The sequence below is a fragment of the Prinia subflava genome (assembly GCF_021018805.1).
Source record: "Prinia subflava isolate CZ2003 ecotype Zambia chromosome W unlocalized genomic scaffold, Cam_Psub_1.2 scaffold_31_NEW, whole genome shotgun sequence".
Classification (NCBI taxonomy): Eukaryota; Metazoa; Chordata; class Aves; order Passeriformes; family Cisticolidae; genus Prinia; species Prinia subflava.
Window position 1 is genome coordinate 1,617,420 of NW_026960608.1, and position 24,525 is coordinate 1,641,944.

Sequence of the window (24,525 nt, forward strand, 5' to 3'; positions counted from 1 at the left end):
GCGCACGGCCCGGTTTGGATCGCGGCCGTTGGGGCGCCTCTATTGGAACGGGCAGCAGCGGTTCCAGGCCAGTCCCACAGCCGCCCCACAACACCGGGCAGGGCAGGGCAGGGCAGGGCAGGGCAGGGCTGGGCTGGGCTGGCCCGGCCCGGCCCGGCCCGCCCCGCCCCAGCCCCACACCCGGCCCGGGGTCTTCTGCCCCACCCCAGAGCTCCGGCAGGGCCGCTTAACCCTCGCTCCATCCCAGAACCCCACTAAGGCCGCTTCACCCTCACTGTATCCCCATCCCGGGCAGGGTTGCAGCGGTTCCCGCTCCACTCCATCCTCGCTCCCGTGTCCCGGCCCGCCTCACGGCGCTCGTGTCCCGCAGGCTGGCGATGATGCGGGAGGACGAGAAGGGCATCCCGGTGCGTGTGGCGCTGCGCTGCCGGCCGCTGGTGCCCAAGGAGGCCAGCGAGGGCTGCCGGATGTGCCTGTCCTTCGTGCCCGGGGAGCCGCAGGTGAGGAGCGCGGGGCTCCCGGGGGTCCCGCAGCCCGAGCGCGGTTACCAGCGCTGCCCCATCCCTCTCCTCCGCAGGTCGTGGTGGACAATGACAAGGCCTTCACCTACGACTACGTGTTCGACCCGCTCGTGGAGCAGGAGGAGGTTTTCAACACAGCGGTGTCGCCTCTGGTCCGAGGCATCTTCAAAGGTTTGTTCCAGATCTTATCCATTTAGAACCTGTTCCTCTCCACAAAACAAGGGGGATGTGCTCTCTGAGACCGCCTGGTTCCCGAGGCTGCCTGTGAGGTAAATTTCACGGAATACCAAAAGAGTTTGGGCAGGGAGGGGCCTTAAAGCCCATCCAGTGACACCCCCTGCCATGGGCAGGGACACCTTCTACTAGCCCAGGGTGCTCCAAGCCCTGTCCAACCAGTCCTTGGACACTTCCAGGGATCCAGGGATAGTCACAGCTTCCTTGGGAAACCTATGCCAGGGCCTCCTCACCCTCACAGGGAGGAATTCCTTCCAATAATCCTCTGGCAGCAGGAAGCCATTCCCCCTTGTCACTCCAGGCTCTTATAAAAAGTCCCTCTCCCTCCTTAAGAATAATAGAATGAATTGATAAACATCCTGTTCCAGGATGCTGCAGTGGAGCTGGGATGGCAGAGAATTTGTGCTGTGTTTCTGTTTAGCTTTAATAAAACATCCAGTCTTTAAAAAGAGCTGAAATTATCATTTTATCTGTGCTTTATGGAGTTTTCGTTGCCTTTTTTTCCCCTCAGTGTTCCTGACTGATCTATGCTTCAAACTGGTGTAAACTGATGATTTTCTGGAAGGGTGGTTTTCAAAAATGCAGCTTTCTGTCCCCATGTGACTCATCTGAGTGCCCTTTGTTCCCCCAGGATACAATGCCACTGTCTTGGCCTACAGACAGACGGGGTCAGGGAAAACCTATTCCATGGGAGGCACCTACACTGCCAACCAGGAGTATGAGCCCAGTGTGAGGGTCATCCCCAGGGTCATCAAGCTGCTCTTTGAGGAGAAACAGCAAAGGCAGGATTGGGATTTCATCCTCAGAGTTTCTTATCTGGAGGTAAAAGTTTTGTTTTTATCAAGTTAGGAATAAAGGGAGCTTTGAGATTACCTCCTTCAGGTAAGAGATATTGATTAAATCAACCCCTTAGGCTCCAGGAGGTTTTGTCAGTCCTTTCTGGTCCAAGGTGTCTTTCCCTAAAGGTGAAATGAGTGATACATGATGCCAAATTAGCGCTAATTTCAGCATAACTGGCCCTTTCTTTGGTTGTTAACTCTGAGCTGCTCCTCTGCTGCTTCCAGATCTACAACGAGGACATCCTGGACCTGCTGTGCCCCTCCCAAGAACGTTCCCAGATCAGCATCCAGGAGGATCCCAAGGAAGGCATCAAGGTCTGCCCTGTTGGATGTGGGAGCAGGAGGGGGTGGCAGGGCTGGAGACTGAAGGAGTTTATGTGGAATTTTCTGTCATCCCTAAAGCAGTGGCATGGGGCTCATCCATGTGTTGGGAGCAGCACAGAGAGATCCAGGGGGATGGATCCTCAGGGAAAGCACAGCTTGCCAAGGAGCACATCCAGTCCCTTGTGCTCATCACCTCTCTGGTTTGTGTCCCTGGGAGTGATGCCTTGGGAAGGCTGACCTGAAACAGAGACTGGACAGAGCTAGAGAATAAAGTAGGTATTTATTGAAAGGCCTCCAGGATCCACCTTGGACAGGAGAGGAGCCTGACCAGGGCTACACCCAGGGTGGACTAAGAATAGTCACAAAATGCCTGACCGGTCACGCGATCTTACATTTTTATAAGTTTTGGTTCATTTGCATATCGGAGTTTAATTGTCCAATTACAGCTTCAGGTTATGAGGTCTCATCCTTCTTGTTCCTCCCTTCAGTCCACCATTGTTTATGCTTTTGGGCTTGAAAGTCGTCCTTGGTCTTCAGCTAGAAAAGGATTTGTTTTGTCTACCTGCTCTGTGAAGAGAGCTTACTAACACTTAATATGAGGCTCAGAACTACACACCTAAGCAGCACAGAATCTGAAAAACGTTAAAGCTAAAACTTAAGGCATCATTTCCCCCTTTAGAGGCTTGAAAAGGCCTTTTTCTTGTCAAGTCTCTATTCTAAATATCTACTAATAACAGGTATTTAATAACAAATAACTATGTAACAATAGTAAACAGCTAACAATAATAAACATCTAACTGTAGATAAATATCTAAATATAGATAAATATCTAGCAATAATAATAATAAACATTAATAAACATTTAACAGTAGTAATGTCTTGTATAGTTAGGTATTGTGCAAAGAAGAATAGTGATTACTGTGAACAGTTTTTTTAGGTACAGAGGAGAAATCATTTAAAGCATGTTTTCATCTGCATCAGTCCCTGTTTTTACAGTTGTTTCAGGAGCAGAAGCTTTCTTAACTCTGGAGTAGTGAATTCAGGGTCCTTTGCCAGCAATTTTGACTGTGGTAAGGGTGGTCAGCAGAACTTGAAATGGTCATCTCCACCTGGCTTGTAGAGGATCACTGTCCCACCACTTAACATAGACCCAGTCTCCAGGTAGGAAGGGATGTGCAGATGTGTCCAGTCCTATGGGTCTGGGTAGCACGATGTAAGTCTGGAGCTTCTGCCAAGTGGAACCTAAAGCAAATAAATAACTCTGTAAATCAAGTTTCCCCTTCATGTGAATTTCACCTGGAATATGCGGAATCTGATATGGTCTGCCATACAGTATTTCATAGGGACTGATGTTATCCCTCCGCCTTGGTTGTATGCGAATTCTCAGTAAAGCTATAGGCAAGGCCTGAACCCATGTCATGGATGTTTCCCGACAAATTTTGCTAATTTGTGTTTTGAGAGTCCCATTCATGCATTCAACTCTACCACTCGCTTAGGGTCTATAAGGTGTATGCAGATCCCAAGTAATTACCAAAATCTGGCTGACTTCTTCAACCACTGTTGCAACAAAGTGTGGTCTCCTATCTGATGACACTCCCAAGGGAGCCTCGAACCTTGGAATTATATGTTTGAGCAAAACTTTCACCACTTCCTTGGCTGAATTAGTGCGACAGGGGTAAGCCTCTGGCTATCCACTGAAGGTGTCAACTAATACCAGTATGTACCGGTATCCCTCCTTGTGTGGTAACTCTGCAAAATCTATTTGCCAGTAATCTCCAGGAAGATACTCTGCCTTTGTTACTTTTAATACAACTCTTTTCCTCATGTCAGGGTTGTTTTTACAGCAGATTTTACATTTCCTCACTACTGACTGTATAATGTCAGTCATTCCCTTTCCTATTACTACTTTTTTTATATGTTTCAGAAGATTTTCAACTCCAAAATGTGTGTTTTTGTGTTCTCTTTGAGCTAGCTCTTGAAGGATCAGGGGTGGGACTACAACCTGATTTGCTGGTTTAACAGCCCACCCACTCTCTGTGATCTCAGCTTTAAGAAACTTGATTAGTTTGTGGTCTGCTTGGTCATATTTTGGGGTGAACATAAAGCTGCTCATAATGATGCCTTATCTATTAGGCATCAGGTGCTGCCTCACCAGTACTTTACTCACACAAATCCCCTCCCCATCAGCCCCTTCCTGTGACTGGCACAGCTCTCAGCTCCCAGCTTGGCCCGGGATTTGTCCCTGGAGCCCTGAGGAGCTGTCTCTATCCCAGAGCCCAGCTGGCTCTGGATCAGGCAGAGGAACTTGAGGGGTGTTTAGGAACAAGTGATGTGATTCCATGTTCCTAAAGTGAAATTCAGAACCAGTTTTTCCTGGGAGTTGCCATGCCAGGCCCCTGGCTGGAGGTGACACTGATTCTTGGGAATGGGCTGGCACAGTCTGAGGTGCAGGGAGATTTTTCTGATCCCAGGTGGGAGGAAGAGGAAGCAGAGGATGAACAATGTTTCCTTCCTGGCTACAGATTGTGGGGTTGACAGAAAGAAATGTCACCTGTGCCCAAGAGATCGTGTCCTGCCTAGAGCAGGGGAACAACTCCAGAACTGTGGGATCCACAGCCATGAATTCCCAGTCCTCTAGATCCCATGCTATCTTCACCATCTGCATTGATCAGAAGAAGAAAAATGATAAGTGAGTGTTGTTGTGCAGCTGATGGGAGTTACTTTCCCAAAATTTACTCATCCTGGTCCTGAGTTCTGCTTCTCAAGGCAGTTCAGGTTTTGGCTCTCTGAATTTTCAGCTCCTGGGCTGCTCCTTTTCTACCTGGAAGTTTACCTGTGAGAGTAAAACAGTTTCTTTCTGCCCTAGGAATTGCAGTTTTCACTGCAAGCTACACCTGGTGGATCTTGCTGGCTCTGAGAGACAAAAGAAAACCAAGGCTGAGGGAGACAGACTCAAAGAAGGTCTGTGGGCTGGGACTGGTGGAATTTGGCTTTCTTCTCACTTGAGAGTAAATAAAAAAACAAAGCACTTCTTTAACCCTTTAGTCTGCTTTTTTAACCTTGTTAAAGTTTTACTAAGGGCTGGAAATGAGGAGTTTGGAGCTGTTGAGGTGGCTTTGCTCACTGTGAGCTTTGTCTGTAGGAATCAACATCAACAGAGGCCTCCTGTGCCTGGGGAATGTCATCAGTGCTCTGGGAGATGAAAATAAAAAGGGAGGGTTTGTCCCTTACAGAGACTCTAAGCTGACCAGGCTGCTGCGAGGTGAGAGAAGATGATGACAAAGCCTAAACTTACAGGTGCTTTTTAAATAACAAATCAGGAGAAAACCCCACAGCTCAGAGCTGCTGCTGCAAAGGGATTTGTTTATTTAATTCCTCACTGAAGCCAGGCCTTTCCTGTACTCTTATTTTAGGTTGCAAATGCAGTGAGATGAACTCAAAATGAGTCCTGTTCTCCTGTACTTTGTGTGGCAGGAGGAAACAAGACAAATTCAGGGTATATTTTTGGTGGGGAGAAGGAAGAGGAAGAGGAGAAGTCTGGGAGCAGAGATCTATTATTTTACCTTAATTATAGCAACTCCCTGGGTGATGTCACAGCCAGAATGAAGCTCCAGCTGTCTGTGCCCTCCCTGGGATTTGTTTTCTTAGGCTGAATATCTGGTCTTTATTTTTCAATAACTGGGATTTGTCTTTTAATGCATTTTGTTTAAGTTACCCTTTAATTTGGGCACAGCTTTAGTAATGAAATTACTAGAATTTTTATGGTAATTACATAATTTGGTACAAAAGCTCTTCAGTATTTTCCATGTCTGAAAGTACCTCATTAAAACTTGGACTGGGCTGGATGTGGGGCCCTTTTTTCTTCTGATCAGTAGCTTTAAGGAGCCAATTTGTATAAAAACCAAAGGATGAAGTTCCATGCTGTTGCCATGAGGTTTTTTCCTGGTTTGCCGAGCGTTCATATTAAAGGAGAAATGTGCAGTTTCTCGCGCTCGTAAATGTAAACACAGGACCATGTTTTGTAAACACTGCCCTTGTTATGAATTCCTTCTCAAGGAGAAGGGGAGGTTGAATGACAGCCTCCTTGGCCAGTGTGGTGGGGAGGTGGGAATTCCATCCTCCAATCCACAGGCCTCATAGGAAAGGTATAAGAGTGGGTTTTTGTAAATAAAGTCTCTTCCTGCCCTGCTCTGCCCGATGAACCCAGATCAGTCCCCGAGTCTCATTTCTGGTCAGGCCCCGCGGTGATACCATGCAGCTTTGTGATCTGTTCTTAGCCAATAATTCCTTAAATTGGAGAAAATTCTGGATATTCATGGAGCTCTTGTTACTGGGGGGGGGGGGGGGGGAGAAGGTAGGGGCAAACCTGAAAGAACCAGGCCAGAAACGGCATAAAGGAATTATTAGGGAAACAACTGGGGCTTCTGGGGTGAAATCTTTGGTTTCAAAGCCTGACTTCGGCTTTCAAAAACTTGCTTTAATACAGAACTGAGTGGGCAGAGGAGAAAGTAATGATTTGCACTACAATCCAGCTGTTTAATCTGCATTTTGGGGATGCACTCATGGGGTTGGAATCCTTGCATGATGACGTTTCACTGTCATTGTTGCTCTGAGAGCTTTGACATTGTTTCTTTTCCTTCCCAGACTCCCTGGGTGGGAACAACCACACGCTGATGATCACCTGTGTGAGCCCAGCAGATTCCAACCTGGAGGAGACCCTGAACACTCTGCGTTATGCAGACAGGGCCAGGAAGATCAAAAACAAACCCATTGTCAATGTGGACCCCCAGGCAGCTGAGCTGCACCAGTTGAAGCAGCAGGTACTGGGGGTTCCCCTCAGGTTGTGAGCTCAGCAAACCCCAGGGGAAGGCACAACCTCACAAAAAATGCAAAACATCCCCAATGTGCATTGCTCCATCTCTGGAGGTGGCTGGGAAGGGGATACGTGGATATTTCTTGGAGTTTTGCTGTAGCCATAGAAAAGTGGTGGTGCTGGTGTGGTTCAAATTTCCCTTCCACCCAACAAATTATTGCCTGGCGAGCTACCAGCACAATTAGAAATACAGAGATGGTTTGGTGCCTTTCTGACATCTGCTTGTGCCCAGCATGGTGGGAAGGGAAGTGTTTTCCCTGGGGTGATCCTAGAGGGAAATGAAGAACCTTTTATTTGAGGAGTAAATGACTTGAAATACTGTAACAACACCACTCCTTTCCACAGGCAATGGTAAAAGGGGAATTATGGAGCAGGGGAGTTAGGAAGACCAAGGATCCATGGAGCTGCTGCATTTACAAGCAATAATTATTTGTCTTTGTAGGTCCAGCAGCTCCAGGTGTTGCTGCTCCAGGCCCATGGAGGGACCCTGCCCATGGCTATCAAGTAAGATTTGTTATTTAATGTCCTATGGATGTATATTTGTCACACTCCAAAGAAGTCTCTGGATCTCCTTAGCTCTGGGCAGTACTGTGGAGTGAGGGAAGAAATTGGTTGCTTTTTCCCCTTTCTTTTTGTAATCCTTACTGGAATTCCCTGGGATATTTAGTTTTGTAGCAAACACCTCATGATTGCAAAAAACTGTTGCAGAAAGTAAAAGAGGAACCAGGAAACACCTCCTGAATAAATTCCTATCTCTGAGACCCATTTATGCCTGTTCTCCTCACCCCTCTACCCCTAAATGTGGGGCAGCTCCACCTCCATTATCCTTAAAAGCACAAAATCTGGGACAAATTTGGATTGTGCAGGTGTTGTGTTCTGGGGATGTTTCAAAACCAAGTACATGGAGTTCACAACCTGTGTTTGGAGGGTTTTCCTGCGTTCCGGAAGTGTCCAAGGCTTGGACAGAACCTGGAGCAGCCTGGTCTGTGGAAGGTGTCCCTACCTGTGGCAGGGGTGGGGCTGGATGAGCTTTAAGATCCTTCTCTCCCAAACCATTCTGGGCTATTTATTGTAAATTATTTAGGGAATAATAATAATTTTGGAGGTGACTTCTGTGCTGTCCCAAAGCTCAAACTCACACCCAACTGCTCCTTGCTGTTGCAGTGGTTTGGCCCCCTCAGAGAGCCTCCAATCCCTAATGGAGAAGAACCAATCCCTGCAGGAGGAGAACCAGAAGCTGAGCCAGGGGCTGAGTGAGGCTGCTGGGCAAACAGCACAGATGCTGGAGAGGATCATCCTGGTAAGTTCAGTTATCCCAGGAGAGCTCTAAATTGCTAGGAGTTGAATCAACAGCAGCTCCTGTATTTATGACATATTGAGACTCTCTCTTAAATGTTCTTTTCACATTGATTCCAAATCAGTCAGAACCAATAGCCTGCCAGAATCTGTTGGCCTTTAGTTTCCTTGTGGAAAAAAGAGACTTGAATCTTTCAGCTTTTTAATACTTTAAATATTTTATTTTAATATTTTAAATAGCACTTGCACACTTGTGCTCTCCCTTCCCCACCCTGTGTCTTGGTTTGAAAGACAGATATCTGCTAGGAAGGGGGCAGGACCTCCCTAGAGATGGAGAATTCAAATCCCCTCCCTCCAAATTATTCTAATTTAGAAAATTTAAAGGGGCTTTCAGGCAGAGGTATGGGGATGGGAATAACAGTTCTTTACTAGTATATATGACAAAACAACAAACAAACAACAACTACAGCATTAATAATAAACAGAACCAGGAACCTTGAGGACTTTCTTTCACAAAAACGCCCGGGGCAGTTTGATCTCGGTGCCCCTGCAGGACTCCGAGAGGCCAAGCTGGAAGGGAGGAAAGTCCCGGGCTGGTGGATGAGATCAGATGCACTACGCTGGTGGCTGGAATGGCAGGGACGTCCTGGCAGGGCAGGGAAGTGCAGGGCTACAGAGTAGCAGGAAGGCCTCAAAGCTCCGAAGAAGCAGTGGCGGTGGGGGCAGGGCCGGAGAAGGTGAGCTCAGGATTCCTGGGTACATGAGCAAATGATGGTAGATTTCCCAGGACGAGACGGAGTGATGACTGTGAACTCCTCCTGCAGTGAGCAGCAGCCTGACCTTCCTCCCCGATGCCGAGAGCAAGAGAGGCGAAGCTGCCCTCAACCCTTCTTTTACTTCCCCCAAAACTCATGTTATCTCTCCTCTCTGAGGGAAACTCCTGGAGACCCAAAAACAATAGGTGTAGCCTTGTGCTGCCATCTCTTTTGACCATTTTCTTTGTTTTGGTTAAGCACTGTCATTAAGTTTGCTAGCAACTTATGGGAAAAAAATTCTATAAGTGAAAAAGAAGCAAATCTAACCCCCAACACCCTGCTTTTTTCCTATTGCCTGCAGTGTCTATCCCTGAAAAAATACTGTGAAATCCAAACTGGTGGCCCCGACCATGAAAGATCTTTCAGTGCATTGATTTTCACACTGCCAGTCTTTTGCCGCAAAATAATAATCTGATTTCTGGCTTCTTATCTTCTACAAATCAGTATAATTCTGATTTCTCTTAGAGCAAGAAAATGAGAAGATGAATGCAAAACTAGAGCAACTCCAGCACCATGCTGTGTAAGTGTCCCTACACCCTTCTCCTAGGATAATGTCCTTGGGAATTCAATGTTTTCAGTGGGATAAACTGGATCAAATCAACTGGGATTTGTTCATTCAGAATTAATTCAGAGGTTGAGTGGGCAAAGTTGTTCTTACCTGGCACAAACTTGCCATGGACTTGTTCCCATGTTTCCAGGTGCAAGTTGGATCTGCAGAAACTGGTGGAAACTGCGGAAGATGAGGAATTAAAGGAAAATGTGGAGGTGATCCGTAACCTGCAGCAGGTGCTGGCTGAGCTGCAGGTAAGGCTGAACCTCGGGGGGGGTGGAAGTTGTGTCAGCTTACTCAAGAAATTTGGGATTCCACTCCAACAACTTCCCTCAATCAGCCCATGAATTAAAAGTGTGAAATAACTCTTGAGATCTACTTGAAAACTGTCCTGTTGTGCTTTAATGCTGCAGAAAGGCCACTTATGCTGATCCTGGGACGGGGGGGGGGGAAAGAGGAGTCTACATGAAAAAACCTGATGCTGGAGCTTGGCATGGATTTGCAGTCCCTAAATTGGATGGAGTGTTCTAAACTTGGTGATTTTTATGGACAATGTAAATTGCAGGGACCTGAAATTGTTAAATAGAAGCTTCCAGGCTTTTGTCTAATGGAGGCATTTTAGTTCTCCCTCACTGATGATTGATAGAGAGATGGGAAGACTGACTGGTGATCAGAATCCATTTTTGCTGTGAGCTACATATGCTTGTATACCCTTCTAGGAAGGCTAGTAATTTTTTACTACAATGATTAGGTTAAACATCACACAAACTTATACATTTTGCAACATCTCTTGCTTGCAGAGGTTGATTTAATCTTCTTTTCCTGTTGCCAGTCTTGATCCAATCTTCTTGTAATCTTCAAAGTTCTGTTTGTTCTTTGCAAGGCATCTTGCTTATCAAACTGACTATGCTAATTAAATTCACAGTACTCTGTCCTGTGGGCCCCAATATCTCCTACACTCCCTCACTGGACATTTCTCTGTTCTCTCCAGTGCTGGAGTTCAGGGAAGATGTCTTGGGTTGAAAAAATGTAACCAAAAATGTGTATTCTATTTGCATCTCTTGAAACTGGTTGGGAGATATTGTTCTTTATCTCTTGTAACTCTAGGGGTGGAAAGAGGGCCTTCTGTTAATGGGACAACTGATAACACCAGATAAGGCAGTGCCTTCTTATCTCTTCCTCCACCCATCCTCCTCTGAGGGATATCACCTCTGAATGGGCCATTTAAGGCCTCTCACATGACTGATAACATTACCTCATTCCATTGTGAGATGTTCCACTCAGTGGGAGGAGCCAAAGCCTTTCCACCGGGATAAAACCAGCAATCCCAAACACCAAGGGAGTCTGTTTTTCCACTGAATTCTTGGTGGAAGACCAGACCCGTCTTGCCAGCACTGGACCCCTTTTTTCCTATAGGATCATCTCTACTTCGCAGAACAACATCTGTTACTCCAGGAAGACTCATTTGGACTGCTTCCAACACCCTGACAACAGGGTGTCAGGTCATATCTCTGACTCTGTCAGGGTTTTCTAGGACTTTTGTTTGTTTGCTTGCTTTGTTTGGTTGTGGGTTTTTTTGTACTACTGCATTTGGGGTTTTGTTTTGTTTTTTTTAATATTCCTAGTAAACAGTTACTTGCTTGTTTTTTTGTATTACTGCATTTGCATTTTTAATATTCCTGGTAAAGAACTTTTACTCCTATTCCCATATTTTTTGCCTGAAAGCTCCTAATTGCAAAATTGTAATAATTTGGAGGGAGGGGGGTTTTACATTCTCCATTCCAAGGGAAACTCCAGTTTTCCCTGACAGATAACTGTCTTCTGAAACCAAGACAGAAGATTTCAAGGAATGGCTGTTCCAACTAGACAAGGAGGAGTTTCTTCACATTCCTCGAGGAAGAGGCTGATGGTCTCCTCTTTCCAGAGAGGTTCTGGCCAGAGGAGAATCAGATTGTGCTTTGCCATAATGTGCCAACAGACTGTTATTTACTTCATTTTATTTCGTATTTCCCTTTTCACCCAAATTTTCTTCTCTCTGTCCACCAGATTGAAAACAGCGCCACCACAAAGCTACTGCAGAGCTGCCAAACTCTGAACAGGATTCTCCAGGTGTGAGGGGTGCAGCAATGCACACCTCACTGGGGCATGGTTTTATCTCCTCATCACTTTTATCTGCTCCCTTCTGCTAATTTTCTAACCCAAATGCTTGATAAATCATCACTCTTGTCTGTGCTGTTTTAAACTCAGTGTGTTCAAGGTCAAGAACCTGTTCTCATTTCTGCGTATCTGATTTTTTACATAAGAATGCATTTGAAGCACTCTGTAGAAACAGAGATCATGTAATTCAGGAGCTCTGGATTGGCCTCTCCTCATGGCTGTGTCTCCTGCAGGAAGCAGAAGTGGGCCAGGAATCCAAGAGAGCTTCCAATGACTTCAGCACCCAACATGCCCTGTGCCAGGCACAGCTCTCCAGGGAGCTGCTGGAGCTCAACAAAGCCCTGACTCTGAAAGAGGCCTTGGCCTAAAAAATGTCTCAGAATGATACTCAGCTAGGGCCCATTCAGTCCCAGTACCAGGTAAAGCTGAAATCCTCCTTGGTCAGTTTGTTTTCCCCAATTCTTGCTGGGGAGGGAAGGGAGATCTGTCCTCGGGAGCCTGTTCTGAGTCTGTTCCTTAAGCTTGGGTCCCTGCTCCCTTGGGCAGTTTTTCCTGCTGTGCTGGGATCTCTCATCTCTGAAATGATTCAGTCAAGATGTGACCCCAGTGACTCTGTGCCCACCAAAGCTCCAGAGTGTGCTGGGCCAGCCCCCGTGACCCTGAGACTGCTCTTAGATAAGGTGGTTTAGCAGCCTGCTGAGAAGGAATGGGGTTTGTCTTAAAGCTTTGCTTCAGGGTGTCTTTCCAAGTTTTTTATTTGGAGATTCATTCTTCTTGTCCTTTCTAGACCAATATCGAGGATCTGGAATTGGAGGTCAGCAATTTGCAAAAGGAAAAGGAGGAATTGGTTCTTGCTCTGCACATGGCAAAGAAGGACATCAACCAGGCCAAGTAAGAAGACTGCCTGCAGCTCTGGAGGTTGTTAATGTGTCTGAAAATCCAATGACTTGCACTTCCATGATGTGTAAAAGCTCTTTTTTGATGTAAGTGTCCCTTTAATGTGCCAGGAGCTGCAGAGAAGCCTCCTGTGGGCTTTCAGCAGCAGCAATGGTGACAAAAGTGACATTCTTCATGAGGTGTCTCTGAAGCTGGAGAGGATTCGTTGTTGCTTCTCTCCAGGCTGAGTGAGCAGCGCAGGAAAAGGCTCCAGGAGCTGGAAGCACAAATTAATGAGCTCAAGAAGAAGCTGAATGAGCAGTCCAAGCTCTTGAAGCTGAAGGAATCCACGGAGCGCACGGTGTCCAAACTGAACCAGGAGATCAGGGTAACCAACAGGCACCTCTGACTTGGGCCAGTGAGGGCAAAGCAGCCCACAGACAGGAATCCCAGAACTCCCAAACAGGAATCCACTTTCTGTTTAGTCAGACAGAAAATAGTTTTTGGCAAGATTCCTTTGGCTATATGACCACAATAGGCAGGTGGCTACTGAGATTTGGGAGGAAAATAAGTCTGAAGTCTCTTCTGGCACTTTTAATGTATTGCCTCAGTCAAATCATTTGATTCCTCTTTGGTTTCTCTAAAGTGTGCCTGTGTTGGTCTTCCCTTTATGCCTAAAAAAAAATCCCTGGTTTTTAGCACTTTGAGAGTGTCCTGAGTGGGAGCACAGTGAGATTTCCCACCTGCCACTTTCCACACCTGGCAGGCATGGAGGGAATGGGAGCTCTTTAGGATGTAAATCCTGGATAATTCTTCCAGGCACTGGTGTTTTTCAGGAAATGAAGCGGCAAAGGGTGCAGCTGATGTGTCAGATGAAAGAAGACACTGAGAAATTCAGGCAGTGGAAGCAGCAGAAGGACAAGGAAGTGAGCCAGCTGAGGGAAAAGGTGAGCAAACAAGCCACTCACACTGTTCCTCCCTCTGAAGGGCTGCTGCAAAGTTTCTTTAACTGGGAAGCATCTGAGAAGAGCTGGGAATGCTTTGAAGAGAAGCTTGGCTTGTGTGGCTGCCACTTTTCACCACTTGGACTTGTTTGTGGCTGGAGATCTTCAAGCTCTTGCCACAGCTGTGATGCTGCTCTAAAGCAGAAAGCAAAAATAGTCAATATTTGAAGGATTTAAAGATGTAGGGTTTGGCCTCAGCATGGGAGGTTTTTAAACTTCCAAAGGAATGTTGGATCTGCAGGTTAATAAAATCTGTCTGCTTGTGGTGGCTGAGTGCAATGGCCAGCAAATACCTGGAGTTTGGTGTCACAGCAATTCCTGCCCCTCAATGCCTTGGGATGCTCAGGCTGGAATTCTGGGGCTACAATTTTTCCTTTGTCATGGAAAATGTGACTTTTCCAGCTGTTTTTTTCTTGCAGGACTGAAAGAGACAATACGAGCTCCTCAAGCTGGAGAGAGATTTCTAGAAACAGGCCAATGTCCTTCAGTGTAAAACAGAGGAGGTGAGGAGCCAACATCTCCTGGAAATTCCCAACCAATCCCTGAAGTCTGCCAAGGGCTGGAGGAAGGAACAGGATACACAGAAACCTCTTAAAAGAAGTTTAGAGGCTGGAAAGAAAAGCTTTTCTCTCTGTAGAGAAATACCCATTTCTGCCCTGGGGCCTTTGAGGGATCCCAGTTAAATTTGCTTCTTAAAGGCCAAATTACTCTGGATACCAAATGACTCTGAGTCCCAGGTTCCTGTGGCAAATCCATCCAGATACCTAAGGTAGGAAGTGGGAAATGAGTTTGGGTGGTGGATCTACAAGGTTGCAGTTCAAAATCCTTTCAGGATGGCTTTGTAAAAGAAATGCTTCTTCAGCCCCTCATTTTGGGTGTTTTCTTCTACCTTCAGGCCTAGAAGGAGCTTCTCTTTAAAGGAGGAATGGCAGCAAAGGAAATAAATCAAGGGCAGGAATCCTTGAGTTAAACCAAGATAACTTGAGATTTATTAACCTTGTGCTGTCATTGTCCCAGTGTTTGCCCTGGGCTGGGAACCCCTGGTCTTTCCAGCTGTAGCAGATGATTTGCAGTCACTATTCAGCTCCTTGTGGCATCTTTTCCAGGCAGCAGTTGCCAACAAGCGCCTCAAGGATGCCCTGCAGAAGCAGAAGGAGGCAGCAGATAAACGGAAGGAGACCCAAAATTGGGGCATGAAAGAAATTGCTGCACAAGTCAAAGTGGGTAACAGCATTTTTGCATCCCAACACTGGGCAAACTGGGATTTGGGGTGGGTGTTGCTGGCCTTGGTGGCTGGAGCATAGCAGAAGGACCAGGGAATTGCTGTGGGATTATTCAGTGTCTCTGAAATGCCTTCACAGAGGATTCAGTCTTGGATTTGAGCTCCACCACTGAGTTTTGGGGGTTATTTTTCTAGAGCTGGCTTGCAAATGAAGTCGAGGTTCTTGTCAGCACTGAGGAAGCTCGAAGACACCTGGCAGACCTGCTGGAGGACAGGAAAAACCTGGCAAAGGAGCTCCTTCAGCTGAAAGAGAAGAAAGATGCTGGAGAAAACCCCCCTCCAAAGTTCCGGGTAAGAGGGAAATTCCCCTTTTTCCACCCCACTCTTCTGGCTGTTCAGCAATACTGAATTCATTATTCTCCTAGTTGACCTGTTCCTTCAGAATATGGGGATGGATCCTACCCTTGGCTACCTTTCTGGGAGAAAGGGTTAATGTTCTTGTCCCCTGACATGTCAGGGACAAGAGGTGCTGAAGGAACTTGTTACTTAATGGAATTTGGGCAATTTTTTTCCCTGAAAGGGCAGTCAGGCTTTGGAACGGGCTGCCCAGGGAAGTGGTGGGATCACCATCCCTGGAAGAGTCAAAAAAACATCTGGATGTGGCACTTGGGGACATGGGTCACCTGTCAGTGTTGGGGGAATGGTTGGACTCAATGCTCTGGGAGAGATTTTCCAACCTCAAGGATTATTCTGAGGGATGTGAGTGGCTCACTCCCCTTAGCAAAGGCTTTTGGGAAGGAACAATGGAACTGAAGCTGTGGGGAGATGCCTGGAGGCTTTTCTAGCTGGAATATCTGTAAATGTGTGATTTCCTGCCCTGGATCCGTGTGCTGTGATTTCAGAGGCGCATGTACTGTGTGTCCGACCCGCAGGCTCTGGACACGGATCTCTCCATCTCCAAGCAGATGGAGAGCCTGCAAACAGAGATGGAACTCAGGTAAGGCACTGCCACAAAGCTCATCTACACAGCCTTGCCTCTGGCTTTTCCCTCATTTCCATCCCAACTCTCTGGGAGGTGGAAGAGGATGTAAAACACGCAAACTGACACTGGAAATGATGAGGGAAAGGTGTGGGTTTTCCTGGCTGGAATTTTTCCAAAATGTGGGGAAAATACTCAGGCACTTAGACTGGGTATTTTAAGGTGTTAGTGAGCACCTCTGAGGGTAAAAACCTCCACTTTTATTTGGCAATGTGGAGTGGAGGCAAAACTCCCCAGGGGAGCAATGCAGGCTCCAGGTGCTCTACTGAGCAGCAAAAATCTCAATTTATACTATTTTACTTAATATTCTGGGAACAGTAACATTAGCTCAGAAACCAGCCCTGGTTTTCTCCTGTGTCGTAACCCCAAATCCATGGGTTCTTCCCCAGGAGTGCCCAGATAGCAGATCTGCAGCAGAAACTCCTGGATGCAGACAATGGTGATCGGGCCAAGCAGTGCTGGGACAGCATTGCCACCATCCTGGAGGCCAAATGTGCTCTGAAGTATCTGCTGGGAGAGGTAAACCCTGGATTTTTCTCTTTTATCCCTGAAAACAGAGGCTGTAAGTCTGCTTAGCCACAAATAAAAGGAACTTACCAAAGGAATTTGAGTGGAGCCCTCTTGTAGTGGATGAGGTTTATTCCCTTCTCAAGTTTGGATTAAAGTAATCTATATTGGGAAGTGAAATCTGAAAAACAGGGAAGAGGTGTAGCAAGAGCAGGATGACTTATAGAATAAAGGTTGAGCTATCCCAAACTAGGCCTCAGATTCTGGCCTGCCAGGCCTCAGATTTTGGCCTGCCTAGAAGTAGATAAACCTGTGGTGCAGTTAGAAATTCACTTAAGGTGTGTACATGCTTTAGCTAGGATAGTTAAGATGGAAATACGGTCGCTGCCTTAAACTGTGATAGCTTACATACTTGTTCACGCTGCATGCCAATAGAAATGCACCTGCTACTGTAAACTATTCTGTACCGTATAAAACCAGCCATTTTGTGAATAAAGAGGAGATCGTATGTTACCACATTGGTCGGACCTGCGTTGCTCCGTCTCCAAACTCCATTCTCAGAGTCCCTAATTCTTTAGAAGAGGGAAGTGGAATAGATGAGGGTCTAGAAATACCAGCTAAATGCTTGCATGGGAAAGGGAAAAGGCAAACTTCACAAGTGGAAGAGAAGAAAAAGTATCTAAAATACTTCCTGAACAAGCAGGGAAACAAGGGCAGTGCTGGCTGAGGTCAGGGGAAGCAATGGAATTGGTGTTGAGATGGGAAAAAAAGAAATTGGGGTATTGTGGGATCAGGGAAAGAGCAACTGAAGGACAGAATCACCTGTTGCTCCCTGGTACTTGGAAATCAAAGCAAAAGGGTGAAAAGGAAAATACTCCAAGTGTTGCAGGAAGGGAGGTGAATTCAAATCTGTGAACAAGACCGTCAGCTCCCCAGTTTGCACTTCCAAAGTGTCTGGCTCTGAATCTCTCCTGGTTTCCTTGGTGCTGAGGGCTGGTCCAGTTTCTGAGGTGGCTGGAAGTTACAGGGATGCTTCCCTTCCACACTGCAGCACCTGTCCCAGCAGAGAATCCCTGTCCCAAGCCATCCTTTGCTCTTGTTTTCCAGCTGGTCTCTTCCAAAGTGCAGGAGAGCAAACTGCAGAGCAGCCTGGAGCAGAGCCAGGACAGCTGTTCTGACGTGCAAAGGATGCTGATGGAAGAGAGAAACCACATAGCAGAGCTGGAGACAGAGTTCCAAAACCAGATTTTGGTGCAGGAACAGCAACACCAGGAAAAGGTGAATCACAGCTCATTGAAATATTGGAGTCTGATCTCCAGGTCTGCTCAGAGAGAAAGGCAAAGGAGGATGTGCTGAAATTAAGCTGGTGCTGAATATCAACTCAAATTTTGTTGGATTTTTGCAGATGGGTCATTAAAAGCCAAAGAAATCTCTGTTTATTCAGTAACTTTCCTCCTGCTTTACATGAGGAGGTTACACCTGAGCGCAAGATCACTTTTCAAGTAGATCAGGGTGGAATTGTGCTGGAAGTGGCAGGAAATTTCCCTGAGCCTGGACTTTGATGCCAAGTGCTCCTTTCAGGAATTCACCCGTTTTTTCCAACAACTTGCTTTTAGGTTCTGTACCTGCTCAGCCAATTCCAGCAGAAAGAAGCATCAAAGAGATTGGAAGATTCCCTGAATGAGCAGGAGAAACAACTGCAGGAGCAACTCCGGTTCCAGGTGCAGTGGCTGGGGGAGGGTGGGATCCTTTGGGATACCTGGAATTAGGAGAAGGATTGTGTGTTCTCTTTGCAGAAGTCTTCATGGGGTGGTTGCTGTGCAGGCTGGAATAACCCTGGGGGATTTTCTCTTATGTATCTCCAGTGAAACAAATTTCCTCTTGTGCTGCAAACAGGAGGAAGAGCTGGAAAAAATGAGGGAGATTGGTAAGAAGAACCAGGAACTCCTCTGGGGAAAATGACACTCTGAAACAGGTAGAGTCTTGTAAACACCAGAGCCTCGTGGCAGTTGGGTTTAATGGATTTTGCAGAGCTAATTCTTGTCCCTTTTGACAGAAACTGCTGCTCCTCCGAGTTGCCAGTGGCCAGAAGCTCCGGCACGTCCAGCAAAGGCCACCTGAGTCTTCAGACTCTTCTTTTGATTATGTTCCACCCAAAGTAAGAGGCTGCACAGTTTGTATTGCACCTGAATTCTTTACCAAAGTTAATCTTGGCTATTGATAATGTGGAGGTTTTTTTTTCTTTCTCCTGAGCTGCTTTTACCAGACACTTGTTCTATTCATTGAAGTTCTGCTCATTGAAGTGACCTCTTCAGTCCTTTCCAGAAGACTCAAATACCTTGCATTAGTTCTTTGATTTAAAAACAGAAGGCAAACAACCCCCCAAACTTGTTTCCTCACTGTAGTTCTGACTCTGTATCCTTCTTCACAATCTAGATTGTTTTTCTATAGTATTCCTAGTCTTTAAATTATGGAACAAGGCACGTGTGTCACAGCAAACTTTGCTGCTTTGCAAAGAGCCAAATCAGTGCTGGGAGGAAGAAATGGTTTAAAACTCTTTGGACAGGAGTGTGACACTTGTTTTTTGTCATGTAATGTGACAACTCAGACTTCCAAGGATTTGTCATTAATAGTTTAAATTGATTGAATTTTCAATCCTGCCAATTGGTTCTTTTTTTTCCCTCCCTCAACCCACAACCTTCTTGGCTGTGAGGGACTGTGAAAACCTTAATGAAACATAATAAAACCTTATTAAAATATAATAATTATTAATAAAATAGAATCTATGTGGTTTTTGGTGGCCTAACCCCTCATGTTCCTGTGTTGCAGCTCAAGAGCCGCCGGCAGACAATGGCCAAGCCCCGAGCACCCAGCCCCGAAGTGGATGTGGAGAAGCTGCTTTCTGACCCTGGGGAACTGGAGGATTCTGACTGGCTTCCTAGGAAAGCAGGCAGAGGAGCAAGGAAAAACCTCATGGGGGTAAGATCCAGCTGCCCTTGATCCAGTGTCTATTAGGGAATCGCTTGCTGTGTCCAAGGACTGGGTATGGAGCTATGAGTTGTGATGTCTCCACTGTTCTCAAAGTGGCAGGAATGGGTTATTTGGGTGCCTGGGGATATTTGGGACCTTCCTGCAGACACAGGAAAGGTTATCTGCAGTCAGCAACACCTTCCTGGACAGGCTTTCTCTGTCCAAGTCACCTTCTCCCATGTTCTGTCCTGCTGCCTGTGCCTGAGCTCTGGCCTCTGCTTCAGGAATAGCCCCAACAGCAGCCAGATCCATCCAGAGAGCCAATTTTAGGGAAAAATAATAAAAAAAAAAGATGGCCCATTGCAGATCCCGGTTCCCTTTGGGAATCTGCAGCTTCCAGTCCTGACAGAGCCTCAGCTTCCATCTGTCTGTGTCTGGAGCTTCAGCCTGTGGCTCAGAAAATTCCTGAGGCTTTTGGGGTGGGGACTCCCTCTTTTTGTGGAAGTGTGGCACAGAAACTGGGATCCTTTGGCATAACCTCAAGTCAGGCACTGAGTAACTGAATGTACTTAGCCCGTAGATCCTGAAGATGGATCTGTAGGTGGAAGGATTTTATTCTGGATATTCGGAAGAAAATTATTCTGGGATGTGGGACTGGCAGCAAAATACAACAAGGGGCAGCTTGGGGGTGTCCCTGTCCTTGAGATGCCACAGCTGGCAGGACCTGGAGCATTCCAGGAGCATCCTGGCCATTGGATCCCCCTTTTCCTTCAGTGCTCGTGCAAGGGCCGCTGTGGGAACAGGCAATGTGGCTGCAAGAGGCAGAAGCTGGCATGCACCAACGGCTGCAGCTGCGCCACGGCCACGTGCAGGAACAGAGACCGGGGCCTGGTGAGTGCTGCTGGTTCTGGAGGGCCACAGGGGCTGCAGGGCCTGGATTTGGGCAGGAGCAAAGCTGGATGAAGGGATAATTCCCACACAAGCATAGTTTGTCCAGGCAGAGCATGTGCACTTTGCTGAAACTCTGTGAATGTCTCTATTTAGTGCCTCTCTGGTAACTGAGGACAACTTTGCACTGCAGGACCAGACTGCCTTTTGGCACAGACATTTGGAGATTCACAGCAGAGATTTTCATGCTTCCACTTCTCATCCTCAAATCTGAGGACAAATAATTTCAATTTTCTTTTTGGACTCAGTAAATTAAAGTTGTGTCTTTGGCTTCCGACAACACAAAACCTTGACTCATTCCCAGATTGCTTTTTAAGAATGGAAGGGATGGTTTGGGGAGGGGGTTGTAGCAGCAGGAAGGTCCATGAGAAACTGATGTTCATTGAGGAAGATGTTCCTAGTGGGAATTTTGCTCTTGGATCTCAGAGATGTGGAACAGGGACATCCCATAGTGCTCTAATTATTGCCTATTTTATGGAGGCCTAGCCTGAGCTGCAGCATCCTGTACTGTGCAAAACTTCCGAGCTGGAGAGCAGGGGGCTGGGGTGGGAAGGGAGGGGATGGATGTTATGCAAGAGCTTCACCCTCTGCTGCCCCTCAGGAAACCGCAACATGTGAGGAGCACAAAAGGGACTCGGAAGGGTCCTTGAAGCTGGAAGACCCCACGGAGGTGGAAGCAGAAGACAGCTTCTTGCAGCCCATGTATGTCACTACAACCTCAAAGGTATTCCCAGAGGAGAGCAGAGCTGCTGAATGAGGGATTTTGGAGGGAAATCACCCCAGAGAAGAAGCTGCTGCTGGAAAACTGCACAGCTCCAGGCAGCTCATGTGGAAGTTTAGAGTGTGCTGAATTTCTGAGTTTCCACACTAAAATGATGCCACAGGCTTGCCACAATTTCCTGCAGCACCTTCAGCAAGGAGAGAGGGGAAGTGAGGAGTTTGCAGGATAAAATCACATCTGTCCGTGTTCAAAGTGACCTTAAGCTGTTGTGCTCTCTGACCTGGCACATCTCATTTTGCCTCAGCTAAATAAATTCCCTTATTCCATGGGAACCCTCTATTCCAACTGCTTTCTCTTCCTGCTGGATCTTGATATTTTATCAAAAAAATTGTCTTTTTCCTGACTTGAGTAAAAAAAGCAACTCTTGAGGTTGGCCTAGCACTTGGTGTCCCGCTGTCTCTGGTGGGTCACTCCAGCAGTGACTAAACTCCAAAGATTGTCCCTTACTTTCCCACAGGTCCTGCAGGACATCACAGACCAGGAGGTGCCCCTGAAGATTCCCAGCACTGCTGCCTCCCTGCTCAGGAGGGATGAGTCATCCCAGGAAAACCAGAACCCCTTTGGGAAGAAGAGGATGCTGAGCAGCAACATCAGTTTCTTCTCAGGCTGCACCCCCATCAAGGAGTTTAACTGACCTGGAGCTTTCCCATCCCTTTAGGTCACATTCCTGGTGACTTTAAAGGGAGTTGGATTCTCCTGCTGAAGTAGCAGCTCCTGCCCTCAGCAAAAGAGTCAAACTGCTTCTTGCTGGTTGTGTATGTAAATATTTGTGTGTTGGGGCCAGGGGGAGGGTAACAATCTTTTCTCTGTAATTCCTGGAGTGAATGGGGGTTATTTTCCAGGTGGGTTTTCCCAGCTTCCTCCCTCCTGCTGAGCTGTGAACACTGGGTACAGTTTTACCTGTAATCTTGAAAGAACTTTGCCTTGGCACTGGAGATCTGCTCCTGCCTCTTCCCACGGAGCCTGAAGGAACTTTTCCAGCTGCCCTGGGAGATCCATGGAGTGAGAAGACCCTGGCTGAAGTCTAGACCAGCAGCTCTGAACTGGTCAGGCTTTCTGGCCCCTTTGGCCACTGGACTGTCCTTATTCAATGAACTTAGAAACTTGACCTATGTGAATAATGTAGGGATTTTAACTCTGGTTTGTAGCTTTAATAAAGGAATTACTAAAGAAACCTGGCTTGGAGTTGGAATTATTGTGCACAACACCTCACAGCCTCCCCTGAACTGTCTGCACTTACACTTGGTCTTAAAACCAGTCCAGGAGTTACTGCCACTGGGACCTGCTCAGGTCTTTCTGTCCAGACACCCCAAACAAGGTCCTGCTGCTTTTCCTTGCCTTCAGCCCTAAGTTATGAGTCTCAGCAGGAAGAAAAGGTGATAAATGTAATTTTTGTTTAAATTTAATTTTTCCTCTACTGCCAATGGTGGTGGCTCAGCCCTTCCCTGGGATGTGCACAGGGATGTGGGATTTGGGCTGTAGTTTCCCTGACCTAAGACTCCTCTTTATTTACCTGTTGGATAAGGGCTCTGCCAACTTAGGAAATCCCAGGATGGTTTGGGTTGGAGGGGGTCTTAAGGATCATACACTTCCACTATCCCAGGTTCCTCCAAGCCCCATCCAAGCTGGCCTTGAACACTTCAAGGAAGAGGGCAGCCACAGCTTCTCTGGGCAGCCTGTGCCAGGGCCTCCCTACCCTCACAGGGAAGGATTTCTTCCCAATATCCCTCCTCACCCTGAACTTCAGTCCTCTCCCTGCTTTCCAAGTCTATAAAGGCCCTGAGAGCTGTAAAATATTTCCAAGTGATTTAAATGAGCTTGGAAGTTCTGAGGGCTTATGCCCTAATAGAAGATAGTCCCCTCCCAAATGCCATGCCACCCCACAGCCCATCCTGTTCCATCCCACAGCCCATCCTTTAGGCTTAATCCTGAGTCAGGAGTTTGGTGCTGAAGAACAGACACAGGACAAAGGCACCAAATCTGTGCTCGGGAACAACACCAGGGGCTGAGGGGAGCTTGTCCTGTGGGATGAGGGAGCATCCCCTGGCAGCGGGATGGGGATAGAGATGGCACCAGAGGCTGCCCAGAGCCTAGCTCTGCCCCAGGGGCATTCCAGGGGCTGCTGGCACTGGGACATTTCCAAGCACCTGGAGCAGAGCCACGGAATATCCTGAGTGGGATGGGACCTAGCAGGATCATGGATGCAGCTTCTGGCTCTGCATGGCACACCCCAATGATCCCACCCTGTAATAAATTATACAGTAAATAATATATAATTCTAGACAACATTCCATAATTTTGTCTTATCTCTATTGTTTTAAATTCATTTATGTTGTTATAATAATTTTATATTAATTATAACCAATATATGTACATTTGTACCTGCCAACAGTAGGCAGTAACACAATTGTGTGTGGAAATGTATTTCTATATATTATAATTTTTAAATTGTGGATGTGTGAGAGAGCATCCAACAGTTTTATGTATATATATATTAATATTTACATATATATTCATAAAAATATAACTATATTTCATATAAATATATTTATAAATGCATGTTTGAATTGTATATATGTAACAAAGTGTTTAAGCATATGCATAATTAACTACTCTATATTCTATATATGTATATCAAAATGTTTATATACCTATTATATTTATATATATCTATCTAAATACATTTTTATATATTTAATGTCAGATTTAGTATTCTGTTAATATTTTAGCAGTCTAATTAAATATTGTAATATATATATATATCTTATATATATATAAACCCCAATATGTGTCTGAGTTATATCCATAAATTAAAATTTAAATATATGTATTGGTTTGGAAAGACAGGTGCCTGCTAAGGAAGGTAGGAGCCTCCCTTGAAATAACAAATATAAACCCCCTCCCTCCAAATTATAATTTTGAAATTAATGGGCTCTCAGGCAAAGATATGGGAATAGGAATATCAGTTCTTTACTAGGAAAATTAAACTAAAAATGCAGTACCACACAATAAAAACACTGACAGAATCAAAATACAACCTGACACCCTATTGGTCAGGGTGTTGGTAGCAGTCCAATAAAAAATGGTGGCTGCAGTTCTCCTGGAGTGACAGATGTGGTTCTATTGAAGCAGTGATCCTGTAAAAGGGTTTTGGTTTCCTCTGAAAGTCCAGTTGTGGTGTAGATGGGTCTGGTCTTCCTCTGGGAAATCCAGTGGAAAAACAGGCTCCCTTGGTGTTCTTAATTGCAGGGTTTATCCAAGTAGGAATGCTTGGCTCCTCCCACTGGGTGGAGCATCTCACAATGGGATGATGTAATTTTTTCAGTCATGTGGTGAGCCTTAATGGCCCGTTGACAGCAGATATCTCCCTGGAAGGAGGGCGAGTCCTGGAAGAGATAAGGAACATTGCTCCACCTGGTTTTAACAGCTAGCCTATTAATAGAAAGACACCCACTCCCTCCCAGAGTTGAGATAAAGAAAATAAACCCTCTTCAACTGGTTTCAACAGATGGGGAATAGAATACATGCTTTTGGTTACATCTTGCATTGCAACCCAACACAACAATGAA

The 24,525-nt window shown here is 46.3% G+C and overlaps 1 protein-coding gene across 1 annotated transcript; it reads left to right on the plus strand.

The window, feature by feature from the left end:
- The first annotated feature begins 103 nt into the window (after positions 1-103).
- Positions 104-22,121, plus strand: LOC134565032 (chromosome-associated kinesin KIF4-like). Its single transcript, XM_063424395.1, is given in 32 exon segments — positions 104-500; positions 578-692; positions 1,387-1,577; positions 1,820-1,909; positions 4,441-4,607; positions 4,785-4,879; positions 5,061-5,180; positions 6,563-6,738; positions 7,234-7,295; positions 7,956-8,095; positions 9,368-9,422; positions 9,601-9,706; positions 11,499-11,517; positions 11,520-11,563; positions 11,843-12,028; positions 12,397-12,500; positions 12,729-12,873; positions 13,322-13,432; positions 13,909-13,992; positions 14,596-14,709; positions 14,907-15,062; positions 15,614-15,708; positions 16,140-16,269; positions 17,365-17,535; positions 17,874-17,978; positions 18,154-18,207; positions 18,209-18,232; positions 18,314-18,415; positions 19,087-19,236; positions 20,002-20,118; positions 20,777-20,899; positions 21,414-22,121. Coding segments are annotated over 32 exon segments (3,651 nt in total). The 5' UTR covers positions 104-377; the 3' UTR covers positions 21,591-22,121.
- Positions 22,122-24,525: the final 2,404 nt, after the last annotated feature.